The sequence below is a fragment of the Ylistrum balloti genome, unplaced genomic scaffold, assembly GCF_031769215.1.
Source record: "Ylistrum balloti isolate Yb309-2 unplaced genomic scaffold, AGI_CSIRO_Ybal_v1 Utg369888, whole genome shotgun sequence".
Lineage (NCBI taxonomy): Eukaryota > Metazoa > Mollusca > Bivalvia > Pectinida > Pectinidae > Ylistrum > Ylistrum balloti.
Window position 1 is genome coordinate 71,658 of NW_026782022.1, and position 20,019 is coordinate 91,676.

The 20,019-nt window shown below is 34.2% G+C and overlaps 2 protein-coding genes across 2 annotated transcripts in view; one reads left to right on the forward strand and one right to left on the reverse strand.

Annotated features, from left to right (window-relative positions):
- LOC132546388 (protein unc-80-like) overlaps positions 1–6,827 on the reverse strand; it is a 49,255-nt gene extending 42,428 nt beyond the window's left edge. Inside the window, exons 1-8 of the mRNA XM_060210103.1 lie at positions 6,736–6,827; positions 6,141–6,189; positions 5,660–5,822; positions 2,431–4,292; positions 1,796–2,097; positions 1,145–1,407; positions 516–694; positions 146–306 (exon numbers count right to left, since the gene is read on the reverse strand). Coding sequence (XP_060066086.1) covers positions 146–306; positions 516–694; positions 1,145–1,407; positions 1,796–2,097; positions 2,431–4,292; positions 5,660–5,822; positions 6,141–6,189; positions 6,736–6,827 — 3,071 coding nt within the window. The remainder of the gene's footprint in view (positions 1–145; positions 307–515; positions 695–1,144; positions 1,408–1,795; positions 2,098–2,430; positions 4,293–5,659; positions 5,823–6,140; positions 6,190–6,735) is intronic.
- A 487-nt stretch (positions 6,828–7,314) lies between these two features.
- On the forward strand, positions 7,315–18,689 carry LOC132546382 (syntaxin-6-like). The gene is made up of 8 exons (XM_060210096.1): positions 7,315–7,426; positions 9,158–9,327; positions 10,121–10,215; positions 10,675–10,737; positions 11,424–11,534; positions 12,223–12,329; positions 13,001–13,095; positions 15,282–18,689. Exons 1-8 carry the CDS (start codon positions 7,392–7,394, stop codon positions 15,356–15,358), a joined length of 753 nt encoding a protein of 250 aa, XP_060066079.1. The 5' UTR covers positions 7,315–7,391; the 3' UTR covers positions 15,359–18,689.
- Positions 18,690–20,019: the final 1,330 nt, after the last annotated feature.

Sequence of the window (20,019 nt, forward strand, 5' to 3'; positions counted from 1 at the left end):
TCTAATTTTCACACGGAAACAATCAGAACACTTTGTTACTCATTCTGATATCATTATCATAGTTCTTACACCTACATATATGTTAAATGTCAACAACAAATCCTACTATTTATAAAGAAAGTTAACAGCTAAACACTGATATAACCTGATTGGTAAAGACTGCTTGAGTTTCTCTTGTTGTTCCTTTTCCTTCTGCTTAAGAGCTTGGTGTGAATCAAGAAGTCCTCCCAGACCAACACGACGAAATGTTCCACCATGTATCTCCTTTACATAGGCCATAAACTGTCGCACATCGCAAAACAGACCCTGTCAACAGATAATGGATTGTCAGTGAAGTTAAGGAGGTATGTATGCATGTTGATGAGTGTAGTTTACAGTTTCAGTACCAAACAAATTTTTGTAACTTTATACAACATTATAACATGTTATAAAATATTTAAAAGCATTTTGACTCTTCAATATGATGACCAGTGATCTCTGAAGGAGTTATTATCTGATATGAGAAATACACTTACAATGTTGTCACTACCATAAAGGTCCCGACTGTTCTCTACACAGCGGGATACAAATGACTTGAAGATGGATGCTATGAGGACCCCTTCTACACCGCGGTACCCCACTCCACCTATAGCATGACCAAAGTTGTTCTGGAAACCATTCTGTTGTGAATCCTGACAGCTATTCTTCTTACTGCCTGCTACAATGAATGAACGAATGAAATAAATGAATGAATTTAATTGATTGTTTCAACTCAGCTTGCTTAAATTACAGTCAAGCATTCTGTCTATAAGTACTAAGTCTTGGTTAAAAAAAAATTATTTTGTTTGTTTATCTACATAATTAAATCATACCAGGGACTAGTATAATCCTTCTTTAATATCTTCCAAGTTTACATTTTACAGATGTTAGATAATTTTGATTATAAAAAAAAAAAAACAGAAAAATTTGCTGCTTCTTTTCAAATTTAATCATTCAGTTGAAAAGTGTTATCAATTTCATCATTATTCACTGAGAAAACTAGTTAAAACTAGTTCAGAAATTGTGTAATGAGTAGATATCTTTCAGACTGGACTGTAGTAATTCACCACCAAATCACAACTCACAAATAACCTCCAGATTAATAACAATTATTTACCTTGTGAACCAGATCCAGATCTCTCTGCACGCTCACTCTGCTGTAGAATCAAACAGGGCTCAACACAAAACCCAAGAAAGGCATGCAGGAAGTCAACACTGTCTTGTAATGGTGACTTTTTAATATTGTCTTTCAAATATGTTTTAAACAATGCTGGATTGACCCTCTGTAATCTCTGCAAGCAGTTTTGACCTTTTAACCTTAGAAGGTCGCCATGTGACCCCCGAACACCATCGCCACAACCATGGGGGCATCCCAGGGCTTTGAAAATGCTGAAGAAGTCAAAGATACAGCTCTTTCAATGTCAGAGAATTTGACAAAAATACATGTACATGTATTTCAAACTCTTTCTTCATTTTCTTTTACTTACAATTTAGACTTCTGGATTCAAACATGTTATCATGATTTACCAATTATTTCAAATGAAAAATACATAGAAGTGCTGAATAATCATACATGCATGTCTGATTCAAAGTCATTGCATTGTCATTAATATTTCATGTTATGATAATTCACAGCAACTAGACTAGGCACTGTAGGCATATACAAAGACATATCTCTCTTCTTGTACTGAATTTTTCTATAAACTATTTTTTTTTTCGTTCTAAATGTTCTTTCAATGTCATACAACTGTAAAATACATAAAATACTACTTCTGACCTGAGTATTGTATCCATAGCCAGACTGTGTGCAGTGGAATCTCCCTGTCCCTCAGCCTCTGTACCTGTACTGGTCTGAGAGGGACTTCCCTCCTTCTCCTCAGCCTCCTGGGGCCGGTCACCCTCAGAGGCTGGAGTGGTGGGTGTCTTTGGTTGGTTATCCTTTGGTCGCTCTATGATGTCCAGGTCGAGCAGCCAGTTCATGATGTTAAGAAGGACCTCACAAATTCGGTCACTGGTCTGAGTATTACTGATAAAGTGGACAGCTTGGAGGATGATCTTGTAGTTGATATGACCATTGTCCTTTATGCAAAATCATTCTCATATCAGATATCTACCATGACTTTTAGAAAAACTCAGAATTTGAAAATCTTAAAACTATCTACTGGTACAAAGTCCAATAAACAAAAAAAGAATCAGGACAACACTGATATTTACTTTATACCGTTAAAAGTGTAAAATGGATATTTTCAGTATTATTTTCATTTTAACAAAATATATATATTCAGCATTAAGAGGTGCAAAAATCAAACTAGCACTTTGTACAGATTTATGAAGCAATAATCACTGCTTATTATAAATATTAGAAAAAGTTAAAAAGACAACCCATATTGTTATGTAAAATTTTCATATTACCTGGATATAGTGGACAGATCCAGGCACTTCATGCACTTCATCTCCTTGATGATAGCTTATATCAGAGTCTGTCATGCTACGAGAGATACCAGATTTCTTTTGTCCATCATCACCCATTTCTGTATGGCCTCTGCCATTAGGACTTTTGGGAGAAATTGACTCATAGCTATGCTCTGTAACTGTGATTATAGGTTTAGGCATTGTGTCAAATTTTTTCTGGCTCATTTCATTGGCAGCTGATTCACCCTGCTGGGAAGAAGCTGAGGATTCATGACTGCTACTGTCGGTTGCAGAATCTTTGTCAAAGCCTTGGGGATGAAGTTTGGTTTTAGTGTATGTACTACGGTTGCTTTTGTTTCTGTCACTATCAAATGAAGTAATTCCACTGAGTGACAATGGGAATTTCACAGTCTTGCCACTGGATGAAGAGTGTTGACTCTTCGAGCCTCGATCTGTGTCTCCGTCTCCTTCTCCAGTGGACATTGTACCACCACTGGATGAATCATCTTTTGTTCCATGAGGGAAAGGTGAAGTGTGGGCAGAGACTCCAGGAGATTTTGATGTGGCAAACTGCACTCCATGTTTGACAGGTGGAACACCCACTGGGGACAATCTAGTATGTTTTGTTCCACTTATCTGTGCAGTTCCAGTATCAATGTGTCTCCGAACACCTCCAAGTCTAAGTCTTTTTGTCTCCCTGTTTCGGAGCTCTTCAAATGCAGACAGATATGTAGGCCTGTCTGGAGAGAGCTTATCTATTTCTGTTCCACTACGAATTGTTGTCAGTTTGGAGGTGAGTTTGCTGAAACCTTTGGCAGATGATCCTCTTCTGTCTGCTGACCTGTGTGTTTCAAATGGATTGAAAGGAAACCCACCACTTTTCAGGATCTTAATGTCAGAGAAAGGAAGTGAATGGCTCCTTGCTCGATCAACGTTTGTTCTTCGGAACACCTCATCACAAACCTCCATTAATCGCTGCTGTATGTACTTGAGTGCCCAATAAATGCCATCCTCAGACCAGTACTGACAGAACAGACATCGCAAAACAGCCACATCAAAGTAGCTTGCACTTAGGATATCTGGAGTAGTTGGTCCTTTCACGCCGCTGTTTACAGCACTCACTAACCTCTGCTTCACAAAGTCATGGTCTATCAGAGATGGAAGTCTGTGACGAGGATTCATTTTGTCATAAGAAGAAGAACTTTCTCGCCGTCCACAACTACAACGCCGACTACCATCACCAGCACCACGCACAGACATGACAGTATTACAGTGTTCACAGATTACCTCTATGTTGGCTGATTGAGATTCTCCTGTGGAGGATGGACAGATGTTTGACATAGTAACTATTGGTGCTCGTGGAGATTGGTATTCTCCAGTACTTGTCTTACGACTTGAATTGTTTTCATCTTCACATTCTATACTTCTCTCCATGCATCCAACATTAAGATTCTCTCGGGAAGTCCCTTTCCCCATGTACACTAAACCTGCATTTGTATTAATCTTCAGCAGACTTCGCTGTGCCTTTAATACATTCCTCTGTGGTTTGACAGGCGTCGCAAAACAGGGTATATCAGGCTGTCTATAGTCCCAAAGTGGCTGCCACAGTCTCAGACCATTCTCCAACTTCAAGGTCTGAAAATCTGAGTCCTCCATATAGTCCAGAAGTGGTGCAAATAGGTAAACAAATAGTTGTATCGTGCTGAGAGAGTGCATTTGTTCAGAAGAACCACTATTTCCAATGGTACGACCTCCATTACGGAGGGGGTCAGACTCTTGATCCTCACATTCTGAAGCAGCATCCAAGATAATCCAATGAAGAATGTATAGCAGCTTTGTCTCATTAGAACCAAACCTGGCATCTGTGAAAATAAAATTATTTGAAATAGTTGTAACAATTGTTTCACAAACTATTTTGGAACCGATTATCATATAATATTATACGTTTAACATTTGTAATTAAACTTGGCAGGGAAAGTGAAAATATTGTGTACAGTTCCTACCTAAATTGGGAAAGTTTGAAGTCCACACTAACAATGATCTGTATATTGTACTGAAGTATATGAGTTTCCTGAACTGTGTATCCTATCACAAGCTTGGTAGTATTGTATCAGTCTTACAAATGAGGAGTAATATAACAGTGGTGAACCAAATTCATGATAACTTGTTAACAATTTAGCAACAGGTGATTTTCCTAAGGCCCTGCACTTATTATTTCTAAGTCACTTGAAGAAGTTTTTCTCTATACCCCAATATATATTTCATTCTACATTGTAACATGTTGTTTACATTCCATGAAAAATGAAAGATGAACTTTTCTTCAGCCAGTAAATATAGAAACAAAACTGAAAATTTACATATTTTTAGTAGTCATTTGGTTGCGAATGATTTTACTTCACTTGAAGATTTGTGCTAAAAGCAATCACATGACAAGTGCACACATGGATTCATTTATTGACTGACACAAACACACATGTTCACATACTGTATTCCTGGTGATGTGTTTTACTTAACATGTGCATATATCTATAATATATACTGTACTGTTGGAAATGTGTTTAACTTAACACATACATGTATCTACATGTATATGGCTAGATACAATTCAAGCAGACAGAACTGGAGATATTAAGATAACAGATACTATAACTAAAATAATGAAGTATTTTTACATTTGAGAGAGTTCTGTTCATTGATTGCTGAAATATGTTCAGCAGAAACAATTCTTTTGTGGATGTAAGGACTTTAATTAAATCAATGTAAATTAACATATACAAATAAGTGTATATTATAGTCACTTCCTTCATTCTTCCTAACTCTGCTATGGAAAATTTCTCTTTAGTTTACTCTGTATAGCAATTGTACTTGTATATTGCTATTATATGAATTAAAAACTCTGTGCATTGATCTCAGAGCACGGCTCTTACTCTAAAAATATGCCATAAGTAAAATATTACAGCTAGATATTTCCTACCATTTTAATTTACTATGGAAAATTTCCCATACATTCAACTGAATGCTGAATTTATCAGTAAATCAAAAGGACTACAGAGTTCAACCCTCACTGTTCTTAATTAAAACAATGAAAAATTTATTAATTTTAGTAATGAAAAAATAATATTTCCGTTTCATGTAATTGTTACAGGTACATAATGATTATGAAACAGATAAGAAAAATGCATTAGAACCATTAGATCCATGGATACCTTAAAGAAGTTTATAACCTTACCTATATTTATGCGCTTACAAGATGTCAGGAGTGTGGAACAGGCATGCATGACATGAGGGAAGGCAGCTTGAATAACCTTCCACCGTGGGACACTCTGTATTGCAGCACATAGACTTGGGGAACATCCATGTAAAATGTTTTGGACCACCACACGTTCGAATGACTGCAAGGACAGCAAATTAATGTCAGTGTATAAATCATTTATTTAACATTGAAAAGCACAAAAATACTGCATATAATCATAATAATGTAGACTGTAAGATTTGAAGAAAAGCATTGTTATAAGATCAGTCATTTACTGTATTCTGTTCCAATTAATATAGTTATAATAATTTTATTATTTCAAGTATTCTATTTCAAGACATGATACCTTTCGATATACTTTTGTTTTGAATAAATCTGACTGCATTAATTACAAGTAATTATGATCTGTCAAAAATAATCAAACACGAATATTACAATAACAAATACACATCCTCACCACACAGGATGCTTCACAGAGCTTTTCCAGTTTTGGTCGAATGAAAGGTCTGAAAATAGAAGAAAATTAAATTATAATTATTAAAGAATACCCTGTAAAAACACACATACTTGTACTTTGATCCATTTAATGAAAAAGAAAGAAAAATTCCACAATTGAAAAAATTATGATGGAGTTAATTTAATAATGTCAAAGGAAACAATCACAGAAAAAAATCCAGATCTCTGAATTCACAACTAGTCCAAAAAGTGAAAAAGTCTAATTATCGAAGTCATATATACTTCATGAACACAGTGTATATACTATGTACATTAACAGTTTTTGTTTGTTTTTTTTTAAATGTCAAGCAATTTTTTTCGTCTCAATAGCACAAACATGTCCAATGTTTATAAACGTCGTTAAAATGCTATGTAAACGTTTCCACCTTGCTGACTGTATTATATCAATGGTGTTAGACCAGCGCAGACACATTCACGCGTCTAATTCTCTCCCACGATAGTATTCACCATGTCTGTTTATTGTGGTTGCACCACCATTTACAAACTAATGCATAACGAAATCATCGACATATGTCAACAAGTCGAGTATTAATTACCTCGTCTGCCGCCAGAAGAACGTCTGGATAGGCAGGGGGATCGTCTGATCTCCATCCAAATCATCGCCAGATATAGTTTTACGTTTGACCATATTTCTGTTTTAACTATTTTTGAGATGATAAAATACTAGTTTCCATGTTCAGGTCGGTGATCAAACCTTCTTTGATCCCTTCAAGATGGCCGCAGACCGGATACATTATCGAAGAGAGGAGAGAGGATGTTGATGAGCTGCTGCTGCTGCTGCGATTGAACTTTTGACCTTTCCGAGACAGGGAGATAACTCAATAACAGTGCGCGAAAATAGACATCACAAAACAAATTTATATAACTTTAAAATAGCCGTTTAAATCTCTGTAAGAAAACAGATTTTTAAAAATTTGATTTTGAATAGTCTATTTATGTTATTGTGTGTTCTCCCTTCTCCTAAATTTTGATTTATATTAATTGTTGCAAATTTCCGTATTTCTGTCTTCCGCGATTGATTTATTTATTGCTTTTTCCTTAGTATTTCCTGTGATGAGTCCAATAATTTTTTTATAACACGTATTTTTTTGTCTGAGCTCAAGGGACTGATGTGAGAAATAACCATCTATATAACAATTTTGTGAAATGGAGCTGTAACAGACGAACATCTTTAATTTGATCGAGGCACAGAATGTCTCTGGAAGACCCATTTTTCGTTGTCAGAGAGTAAGTCACTTGACAAACAAATACACGACAGTCAGAGATTTTGGTCAACACTGTTCGTTGGTGGAAGATTATAGAAATACAAATCAAGCTAAAGGCTTACTATATACAGAACTATACCAACGTTTAAAGATAATTTAATTCTCAAACCAATACAAATTTTATAAGTATATGTGTAATCTCAACTGTACACGGTCGCTGGCCCGGCGTTTCTTTTTAATACAGAAACACATTTTACGTTGTGTTTATTTACACACTTTCCAAGAAATTTAGAATTTCTTCTTCCAGGATGGTCATTTACTGTGATTAGTTGTCATTACTGTTATGATCAATTACTTCTTTGATACTGATATCTACTTGAAAAGAAGGCTGAAGAAACATTGATATATATTGATCTCTTTCCGGTCCTGGCAGAGGACACTATAGTTTAAACTACAGTCAGTCTGTCGGATTTCCTTGTGATTACAACTCTTACGTTATGTTCCACAGTGATAAAGCTTTTCAGAAATGACATCATTTGTATTGTTGATTCTATATAAATCATTATTTCTTTTATATATATATATATATTATCAATGCCTCCGCTACATGCTCCCCCTCCAGGAAATAACTTGTTCTTGAGTTTCCAGGGGTTACAGCGATGCTGGTGGGACATGGCTAAGTACTGTTCCCGGGTCCCTACCTGGGCGCCAGTGTAACAGAGGACATTATTTATTTCAATGCCTCTGCTAGGAATCGAACCCGTGACCCCTGGCTACTAGTCTGATACTCAACCATTTGAGCTAAAGAGAAGTTCTCTCTAGTCTAGTGGTATATTGCGACTAGTATTTTACCAGGGTTACATATATATATACATAAATTGTGTTGGTTTTGTTTTTAGTTTTAGCCCCTTTTTCAACTTAAAATTTTTTTATCAGATATTTAGCAAAAAGACATTGGATTAAACTAGTTTTGTTGTGTTTGTATATAATTTTTCATAAAAAAATAATAGCAAAACATTTTAAAATGTAAAAATTAAATACAATGTATGCTAACTTTTGTGAAAATGTTGCTAATGAATTTTCATGTTTTAACAAATCCATTCTTTTTATTAATTTTTAAAGATGGTCAATGCTGAAGAAAATGTCCATTTTCTGATAGAATGGGACAAAGAACAAATATAATTGTGCATCCCTAAGCCTGTATCCCAGATTGAATCTATATATCACTGATTTCCAAAAACTAAATAACTAATGAAGAAAATCCTTATCCGATCAAACTTGTCAGACTGACTAGATGATAAATATAAATTAGGCATCTATATTTGGCCCCCAATCCCAATAATGCTTTGTGCATATCACATGTAATGATGTAAATAGCATGCCGAAAGAAAAATACATGTGAAAGAAGACTACCACAGAATCTGCCACAGAGAAGAGAAAACTAGGTCAATTTTACATGATGTAATCTACAATATTTCATAAATGATTGTTACCTGATTATGACAGAAGTATGCTTAAAGAGTGTCCAGATTCAATGTCACACATGATGATTTAAGAGTTGTCTGTCAGAGCTCAGCACCTCTTGCACATGGTAATGCTGAATTGTATTTATAAATGTAATAATACCTAGATCCATAACCCTGATATAATAAATTCCCAGCCTGTCACCTCATTCAGAATACTTGCATATTAAGGGATTCTGTAGGATCAATCATTTTATGTATTTTCAAATGAAATATTTTCAAATTTACAGTGAAGTACAAAAGGCTGTTCAATCATCTCGTAATTTGTATGACCGATGGTGTGAACTCCTGGAAAATCCAAAGTCAGTATCTAAGGAAGAATATGATTGGACAACCAATGAGTTGAGAAATAGCTTGCGGAGTATAGAATGGGACTTGGAGGATTTGGAGGAGACCGTAGATATCCTTTATAAAACAAGATATATGTATAATTTTGTAAAGGTATATACTTCAGCAGTCATATTATTTTAGCCCTATCCACACTGAAATATTGTCCTAATATCAGTTTCTGTATGCTGTTCAAATTTCAGTCTCTGTATATTGTTTACATAACAACTATTATCGATGCACAATGAAGTTTTATAATCCATACAGGTTCATTGAAAAAAAAAGGGCCTGATGTGTTTCTTTTTCACTGCATGTCAAAGATCACTGAACAAATTTGGGGAAGAGGCATGCAGAATGTGATGGTGTTTTTCTACATGCATGTGTTATTAAAATTGAAAAATTTAAGGATTTTATAAAAGACCCACAATTATAAAAATAATATCTTTCAATACAAATCATATATTTCTACGTATCGAATAATGAACACTACTGCATCCTTAGAGCTCATTCATCTGACGAGGATTCTTGATTGGCCCTTGGGTCAGAAGTGTAGGATCGAGTTCAGAAGGTGAATTAGGGAAATCAAAGTCACCTTTAAGGAATGTCAAAATATAAAAGGATTCAATACAATATTTTCATTATTTCTACTAGATTTTTCTCCTCTATATTCTTCTACGATACATTAGATTTATTACATTTCAGAATTTAACATACCTGGTACATGTATATTCTCCTTTCATATTTAATTGACATCAAATGAGATTTTATGGATGTTAATGTTTGTAATATTGTTATTATAGTAATTGTAGTCTTACATCAAATGACTTTGTAGTACATTCATACATGGTTTTCTTTAACATTAAAACGTATTGTGGAAAAAAATCCAAAGAAGTTTAGAATTGATACCTCAGAGTTGCTTGACAGAAGAGCTTTCATTGATCGAACCAAGTCAGCTGTCCTGGTAAGTGATTGTTTTTCTGATCATTTTATATTTTTTTTTTATTCTTAAGACCCGTGTGTAGTCTTTAGTAATAGATATGTTTCATCTTATGAATATTTCAAATGAAGCATATTCAGTATATCTTTGCTAGTCATCTAATTATAGACTAGGTTTCAGCAAGGACTTTAAGTTACCCAACTCTTATGTATGCACACATATATACATTATAAATCATTTGTTAACAAAATCAGATCATTGTTACCTTCCAATACCCCCTCTAACACAGAAATAAAGGAAAGAGTCCAATAGTATTTAAGACACAGGAATAGGAATGCATTACAGTTACTCCAACTAGCAATGATAAAATGTATAGTCTTCATCATGTCTTTAAAATCAATTGTGAATGAGTGTCTTTAAAGGTCTTGGTTTAAATTTGAATGAGACAAATCAAATTTCATGAAGATTTTTGTTTCTCTCCAGCAAATGAAATCTCACTTAACCAGTCCAAAAGCTAAGCCAAAGGAAGATATGGGACCTCGGCAGGTAATATTGAATGTCTGAAGATGTGAAATCAAAATTTGGGATGTGCAGAATGGATGTAGTTTGAAAGGTTCCATTATGAAATGTTATCACATTGTCCTATATAGATCAAAAATGAAAAAAAGTAGGCTAGGCAAATGTCATCAGTATCTAAAATGATTACTTATAGTATACAATTATGATCCTTTGTTGCAATCAAATCACTGGAGGTCAAGGTTGATATTTGTGATCTGAGCTCCACAAATCCTCATATCAATTGAAACAAAGTTCCATAACTGTCTTATTATATTTAGGATTCAAAACAAGAGCACAGGTTGCTCAAAGTAGGATTCCATGCAATTTAAGTTGCATCTAATTCCATAATATTTACAATTTCATGAATTTTGCATCTTTGATGAAATATTGTATTGCACTCTCGCACAACTTGCCAGACATGTCAGACACTCTTACTGACTGAAATTACATGTCACAGAACAATTGCGTAAATGTGTGATGTGATGTTTTATTGCTGTTGCAGAGTGCAGGTTGATGTGAAATGAAATAATATGTGATAGCTTAACCTTTACTAAGACATTTTCATGATGGAAAATTATTACAATTTTGTAAAATATTGAACAATAAGGCTGTACTTTATGGTTTTACATTTATTGTTAACAATAATTCCTGTCACTGTGATTTATACTACTCAGGCATTAATATCTAATGGAGCTGGTAAACAATATGATCGTTACACCAAACTGGACCAAGATATGGAGCGTGCAAACCAGAGGTTTATAGATGACACTACCCAACAGCAACAGGTAGTATACTATTAAACAAGTCTGGCAATAGGCAATTCACACCAATCCAGAAATAAGATAATACAATATCACACACTCCCAGAGACAAGGTAGCACAATATCACACACTCCCAGAGACAAGGTAGCACAATATCACACACTCCCAGAGACAAGGTAACACAATATCACACACTCCCAGATACAAGGTAGCACAATATCACACACTCCCAGAGACAAGGTAGCACAATATCACACACTCCCAGAGACAAGGTAGCACAATATCACACACTCCCAGAGACAAGGTAGCACAATATCACACACCCAAACATTGGGTAGCACAATAGCACACAACAAGAAATTAGGTTGCACAATATCACACACCCAAACATAGGGTAGCACAATAGCACACACCCAGAAATATAGTAGCATGATAGCACTAAATCAGTCAAAAGTAGCACATACAAACATAGAAATAAGATATATCATATGAACGTAGAAACAATGAAGCACAATATACACTACAGATAAAAAATGGCAGCAAAATATCAATTAAATCAATAAATCAGAAATTTAAATCAAATGCCATTTTTCATAATTACTTAAATGAAACTTTGGTGCTTGTTGTACTTCTGACAGTAAGAGATGAAGTAGTTCACTTTGAAGCATAATTATGATACGTTATTGGAATCTTAAACTGTTTCTGTTTTAGCTCCTGATAGAATCTCAGGACGACCAGTTAGAGAAGATAGGGACCAGTGTTGGGGTTCTGAAAAACATGAGTCACCAAATAGGCAACGAACTAGAGGAACAGAATATGTAAGTGTATTACATTCAAATGAAAAAAAAGTATGCTAGAGAATTTTGTTTCTCCCTCTGTGTTTGCATGGGTTCTCAAGGTATTCCCTCAAAATGTAGACCCTAATAAATTGAAGAGATTCACAGTTGCTGTCACATATAGTTAGTTAATATTCAGATGTTTTTATGACTAAAGGATTAGTTTAAAGGTTTTGATTTCTTTCTAGTATAAGTTTTGGAAATTTCTGTTTCACACAGAAAATATGTGTATGAAATATATTTTTCTAAAAATACCTGAAAAATGTTATAAAATTAAATGCATAAATTATTTCAGGATTGATTTGAATGGATTTTACATTATTATAGATACATAGAATTTAATTAAACATGTACTTTATATAAGGCATAAGCTAAGCTTTTATGTGTTGAAGAGGCCCCTTTATGGTACCAAACTGTAAACATGCTGAAGTAAATACTTTAATTTGATTTTTATTAACATGACAAAAGATTTATGATCTTCTTTAAACCACTGCTTCCATTCAAAATTATTACTTACTGTACTTCTTTTCTAGTAAATCAGAAGAAACGTTACAAACTCTGATGATATTTTCTTACCGTGTGACAAACATATTTTCCAAAGCCAAAGTTTATGCTAGTCTCAAGCATATAATATGTTCAATATTTTTCCACAGCATGCTGGATGACTTTGGCCACCAGATGGATACAACAGAATCCAAGATGGATGCAACTATGAAAAAGATGGCAAAAGTTTTACACATGTCTAATGGTAGGTACAACTCATCCCATGTCTAGTGGTAGGTACAACTCATCCCATGTCTAGTGGTAGGTACAACTCATCACATGTCTAATGGTAGGTACAACTCATCACATGTCTAGTGGTCAGTACAACTTATCACATGTCTAGTGGTAGGTACAACTCATCACATGTCTAGTGATCAGTACATCTTCTCAAATGTCTAGTGGTAGGTACAACTCATCACATGTCTAGTGGTAGGTACAACTCATCATATGTCTAATGGTAGGTACAACTCATCACATGTCTAATGGTAGGTACAACTCATCACATGTCTAGTGGTAGGCACAGCTCATCATATGTCTAATGGTAGGTACAACTCATCACATGTCTAATGATAGGTACAACTCATCACATGTCTAATGGTAGGTACAACTCATCACATGTCTAATGGTAGGTACAACTCATCACATGTCTAGTGGTAGGTACAACTCAGCACATGTCTAATGGTAGGTACAACTCATCACATGTCTAATGGTAGGTACAACTCATCACATGTCTAATGGTAGGTACAACTCATCACATGTAATGGTAGGTACAACTCATCACATGTCTAATGGTAGGTACAACTCATCACATGCCTAATGACAGGTACAACTTATCACATGTCTAATGGTAGGTACAGCTCATCACATGTCTAGTGGTAGGTACAACTTATCACATGTCTAGTGGTAGGTACAACTTATCACATGTCTAATGGTAGGTACAACTTATCACATGTCTAGTGGTAGGTACAACTCATCACATGTCTAATGGTAGGTACAACTCATCACATGTAATGGTAGGTACAACTCATCACATGTCTAATGGTAGGTACAACTCAGCACATGTCTAATGGTAGGTACAACTCATCACATGTCTAATGGTAGGTACAACTCATCACATGTCTAATGGTAGGTACAACTTATCACATGTCTAGTGGTAGGTACAACTTATCACATGTCTAGTGGTAGGTACAACTTATCACATGTCTAATGGTAGGTACAGCTCATCACATGTCTAGTGGTAGGTACAACTTATCACATGTCTAGTGGTAGGTACAACTCATCACATGTCTAATGATTGGTACAACTCATCACATGTAATGGTAGGTACAACTCATCACATGTAATGGTAGGTACAACTTATCACATGTCTAGTGGTAGGTACAACTCATCACATGTCTAGTGGTAGGTACAACTCATCACATGTGTAATGGTAGGTACAACTCATCACATGTGTAATGGTAGGTACAACTTATCACATACCTAGTAGTAGTTACAACTTATCACAAATCTAATGATGAAACATAAAAAAAGGTGAAGAGCCAACACCATACTTTTAGTAAAGTTTGAGTAGGTTCCGTGGTCCATTGCTTGGATACCTCCAGGTATGCAGGACGATTGAAGAGTAGAAGGAACTAAAGGGTTAGAGGCAATCGCAACAAGCTCAGGATTCTAAAATATTATTTATTACTGTTTGTCTACCGGTTTCGCCCAAAACATATGGGCTTCTTCAGAAATATTTCAGAACCCTGGGCTTGTTGCCATTACCTCTTACCCTTAAGTCTAATGGTAGTTACAATGTATCACATATCTAATGGTAGTTACAATGTATCACATATCTAATTGTAGTTACAATAGATCACATGTCTAATGGTAGTTACAATGTATCACATGTCTAATGGTAGTTACAATATATCACATGTCTATTGGTAAGTACAACTTACAATGTGTCTGATAGCAGGTACACCTCATCACATAATTAACAGTTGATATAACTTACCTGTGTCATTGAATATGGAAAGTTGGAAAGCATTTTGTGCTATTTAAGGCTCAATATTTACCTTGGATATCCTTGTGTCTTGACCATCCACCTTACAAGATATTTGTTGTATTGCAATATAACAGGAACATATTGTTTTATTAATTTATTTTAAATTTATAATCTAAAAGTATGCAGCATAGATCTCAACAAGTATCGGAGGACATACTGGAGGGTCCCATTAGATAATATTCAATTTCAACATCTTATGCTTTCATATGTTGATTAACGATGTACATGGAATCACATTTACCTTGGTTCAAATGTTATTTATACCTAAAGACCATTTCATGTAGTACTTGGCACTGTAAGTGTTGTGACATTAAGTGTGTTGTTTTTTTCTTCTTCTTCTTCAGATAAACGACAGTGGTGTGCAATATTTGTTCTTCTAGGTGTATTACTTATTGTTGTAATACTTTTCATGGTGTTGTGATCTAAATGGATAACTATCATTGCAATGCAAAGCCATTATTCAGTCTTGACCACTGATATGAACTTCATCAAGCAGAGGATGCCTTTCAAACACAACATTCACCTTGCCCATTCCTGGAATATTGTTTGGGTAAAATGTAAGTTCAGTTCTCTAGTCAGAGTTAAACTTGCATGTATGGGACCTTAGCTTGAGACTGCCAAGGTGATATCTGAATTTGAAGATGTTCATCTCATTCATCTGAGAAAGACTGCCGTTAGTAAGTGACCTATGACTGAGGAGACCTTCAGCCTTTTCAGGATCACAGAAGATGTCATCCGCTGGATTGGCTGTCGTGATGCAGTTGTAAGGAGGTCAATGTTCCAGCAGTGCAAGAGTCAATATCCCACTGATGTTTTCAATATTAAATTTGTTTTATTGTAGGTGAATGTTAAATTTGAGTTACTGATGGTGAAAAAATTTTAAGTTCATGATATACCCTACATGTGAAAGTGATTGTTATTAGGTTCAATATGATTTGAAGAATTATAAGCAAGAAAATTACTGTATATCGTGAATTTCTGCGTGTATCAAATTTTTGAGAGTCTAGCAATCTGTTAAAATTCACAAAAAAAAAATGAAATTGCAAAATTTACATGTTTTCTTCTTTTTATGGTAAACACAAGTGTAAAACATTGATAGAGTTCATGTGCCCATGTGCACCTGAACACATGAGTAATACATCTAAAGTGGTGCCGTACCTACATGCACCTGAAAACTTTCTAGACATGAATACTTTCATAACAAATAAATACTAGTTGGTATTTAGATCTCTTATCTAAAATGACTGGTCAGTTAGATCTTCAGTTGATGTTTGAACCTACACTGGTATATATGTAACCTATGTTTATTCTAAAGTATTCAAAGTCTTCAAAAGATGCCTTTCAAATTTCTGAGATGATGAAATTGCAAAAAATTTAATAAACAAACATTACAAAAGTACTTATCTAGGATTTTCATTAAAGTTGCACTGCTCAAAAACATTCCGATATATAGTATTTAGTGTCAATCTCGACATTCAGCCCAGTATGAAATCTGTTTATCTCATCTCTAATCAAGAACAGAACATTACTTAGAATTCAAATAATACATCATAAAGCATTATATATGTCAGGATTATCAATATAAATATTTTTCACCAAAGACCAGTCGACATGAAATTTAAAATAGAACAAAAATTTATGTGATGCTTTTGCCTTAGTAAAGTATAAATAACGATGTCATAGAGAAGTCATATTTATTACCCAATGTAAACAGTGCACTTGTACCAAGGCAAAATGTGTTGTAAAATAATAAGCTTTCTATGTACCTAAATTCTGCTGACATAGTCAGCATTATGTGACAATAATTGATTATTTATTCTGTGTTGTTGATGAGAGAAATTTTACCCATTGTTTCTGGAAGGTTGTTACTGATTGGGATGTGAGCTGGTATGTTTTGAGAAAATGAACTCGGTTATAAACTGAAAGTTAATGACATTTTAAAATGTATGTTATTTATTTTCATGTATTTTTAACTGTGGATATGTATGATATATGAAAATGTATTTTGTGTGCAGTAAAAAGATCTAGTGACTGGATATTTTTAGGATTTTCTTACAAAGCTTGGTATAGATATCAGTCAGCAGTGCATTTTTTACATCATAAACATTGTTTAAGTTTTACTTTGTATATATCAATGATTTATAGATAGATGGTCGCTATATACATGTGTTCACTGAAGAAACATGCCTTTATCAGCATAAAGGAAGACCTTTACAGAAGAACTGTTTGATGAAAGAAGATTAAATCTTAAAGACTTTGTCAAAGACAGAATGTTTTTCAGAGAATGTCTTTCAAGTTAGGAGCTGAATATCTTTTTAATTCTTTCAAGAACTGATGAATACACATTACATTGTAAGATTTTGGGAAAAATGCTTCAGATATTGGGAAGGCAAATTTAGATATTGGGAGAATCTTATCAATATTGAGATGATAAACTGACATTGTAGGTATTGGGACCGTAAACTCATATTTTCAGTACTTGAAAGGTAAACTTATACTTAGGTACTATTAAGAGAATGAACTCATTTTGTCAGTATTGGAAGGGTAAACTAACGGTTAACTTAGGTACGTTGTAGATATTGGGAAAATAAATTATATTGTGAAGGTAAACTTAGGTACATGGTGGATATTAGGAAGGTGACCTCATCTTGTCAGTATTGAGAAGAGGAACTAAGGGTAAACTGAGGTACGTTTTAGATACATGTATTGGGAGGACCAACCAATGAGATGGTAAACTTACGTACATTGTAGATACTTGTATTGGGAGGACCAACCAATGAAATGGTAGACTTGCATACATTGTAGATACTTGTATTGGGAGGACCAACCAATGAGATGGTAAACTTACATACATTGTAGATACTTGTATTGGGAGGACCAACCAATGAGATGGTAAACTTACATACATTGTAGATACTTGTATTGGGAGGACCAACCAATGAGATGGTAAACTTACGTACATTGTAGATACTTGTATTGGGAGGACCAACCAATGAGATGGTAAACTTACGTACATTGTAGATATTGTGAAGGTAAATGGATAGTGCCAACTGGAGTATTACCTTGCACTTGTGTAATATATAGGAAGAATGAGATGTTTCCATCATTTGGTTATCTTCATATTAAAGCATTTTACATGTATCACAGTGTGGATGTTTGAAGTAGACCTATCTGGATGAGATAGCATTCCATTTTGGCATCTTCTTTTAAAAACAAGCATTTCAATTTCAATGCCATATCCAAGACTTCATCAAACAAATTAATAAAGTTTGTGTCTTGATGTAAAGTAATTACTAAATAAGTTCAGATATACACTCAATATGTTTAAAATGGACATATTTCCAGTATTTGCTGTTCTTTTATATATCAATAGAGGGAGGTTACTACATGGTGTTACCTAGTATGTGAACAACTATACACAGAAAATGTTAATAGTTAAAATTAAGGGTGGTATTTGGAGTTGATATCATTCAATGGCTGGACCATTGTATCATTGGGAATGAATAAAAATAATAGAACTAGTATGTATTCCATGTGGTCTTCTTTTGTCAATCAGCAGGACACCAGAAGAATACTGAGTTGTAGAAAGGAAAAACTTTACTTATTAGTATTTAATACATTGTTTGATGTAGAAAAATGGGGCTTATTTTTCATCGTTCTCAGTAAATTTTTTTAGAGTATTTAATCATTCCACAAAATGCAGGATTAGACAACAGATTTTTACACTTATTTTGCATTAAAAAAATCATGAACATGCCATTTTTTACTCCTTCATGTATCATATATTATTTTCCTAGTGTTTTATTGATATACTGATTTGTGTGTAACAACATTTACTAGTTGTGATACCTGCTAGAAATACTGTTCAAACATGAATCAGAAATAAAACTATCAACAAAAGAGTCCTACACCATTAGTTTACTTTGCCAGGTTGTTTAATGTATTGGAGTTATCTGATCAGCCAATGTCTTTGTCTGTAGAATTGATTACAAGTCTCAGAGCAGCAAGGAATAACAATATCTTTTGTATATATTCTAGAACATAGGTTTGAAGCTCTTAGATTTAAAGATTTTCTTAAAATTTTTACATAGTGCTAGTATGCAGAGGTTCATTGAGTATGTCACCATGGTTTTTATTCTATTTCAATCTTGTGGTAGTTTTGAAGTGATTGTTTAAACATTGACCTTGCAAATTTCAGATATTTGAGGAGTGGTATTATTTATGAAGAATTTCCTGAAAATGTGATGATTTTGTTTTTAATGAAAATTACAACTTAAAAATTGGGGGGAAATGGTAAATCTTAGAAGGGGAGTGTGCATGATTTTAAAATCAGGAAAAAAATATCAAGAGAATGTACAGAGCATAGCTCCTATTCCTGTAGTTGCCATTTTTTTTCACAGTTCTTTCAGTCTGAAATGGTAGTTTAAAAGTGATTTGGATTTTAATGCTACCCAGTCTTATTTAATATATAATGCACCTTAACTGTTTTAACACATACATAACATAATCTGTTTTTCATCACTTCTCTGAGTTTTGTGATAGAGAAATGGCAGTTTTTTACCATAAAAGGAAAATACAATTATCTGATGTCTTAATCATTAAGCTATATTTTTAGCCTGCCATCATGAGGTAGTTGAATTATCAAATCACTTTTCATTCGTGGGCTATCCATCAGTCCTATGCCATTAACTTTATACTGCACTTCGTATTCCGAAGAACTGCTGGAGGGATCTCTATTTGAACCCCTGATAACATCATAAAAATTGACCTAGTTATACATGACACATGAGTAAGATCCAGTATTCTATATGTTTGCTGGTGGCCATTTTGGATTTTGACATTTTATGGAAGTTGTTATTACTATTTCCTTACAAGTAATGTGAAACAATGTCAGTGAAAGTCCAAATTGAGTTTGTTTTGATATTCCATATAGCTGCAAGTTTTGCAAATATATTTGACCAATTCTGCTTCAAATTGGTTTGAATGATTAGTTAATACTTACTCTTCAAATTTAAGTTCAGGATGGCCATTTCATCTTAGCAACATATTTAGGATTTGAATTGCCATTTAAAAATTGGGTTC

Coding starts and splice junctions, on each gene's coding strand:
- LOC132546382 (XM_060210096.1), top strand. CDS start 7,392: ATGTCTCTGGAAGACCCATTTTTCGTTGTCAGAGA. Junction 7,427..9,157: donor CCATTTTTCGTTGTCAGAGA/GTAAGTCACTTG, acceptor TCAAATTTACAG/TGAAGTACAAAAGGCTGTTC. Junction 11,535..12,222: donor ACACTACCCAACAGCAACAG/GTAGTATACTAT, acceptor TTTCTGTTTTAG/CTCCTGATAGAATCTCAGGA.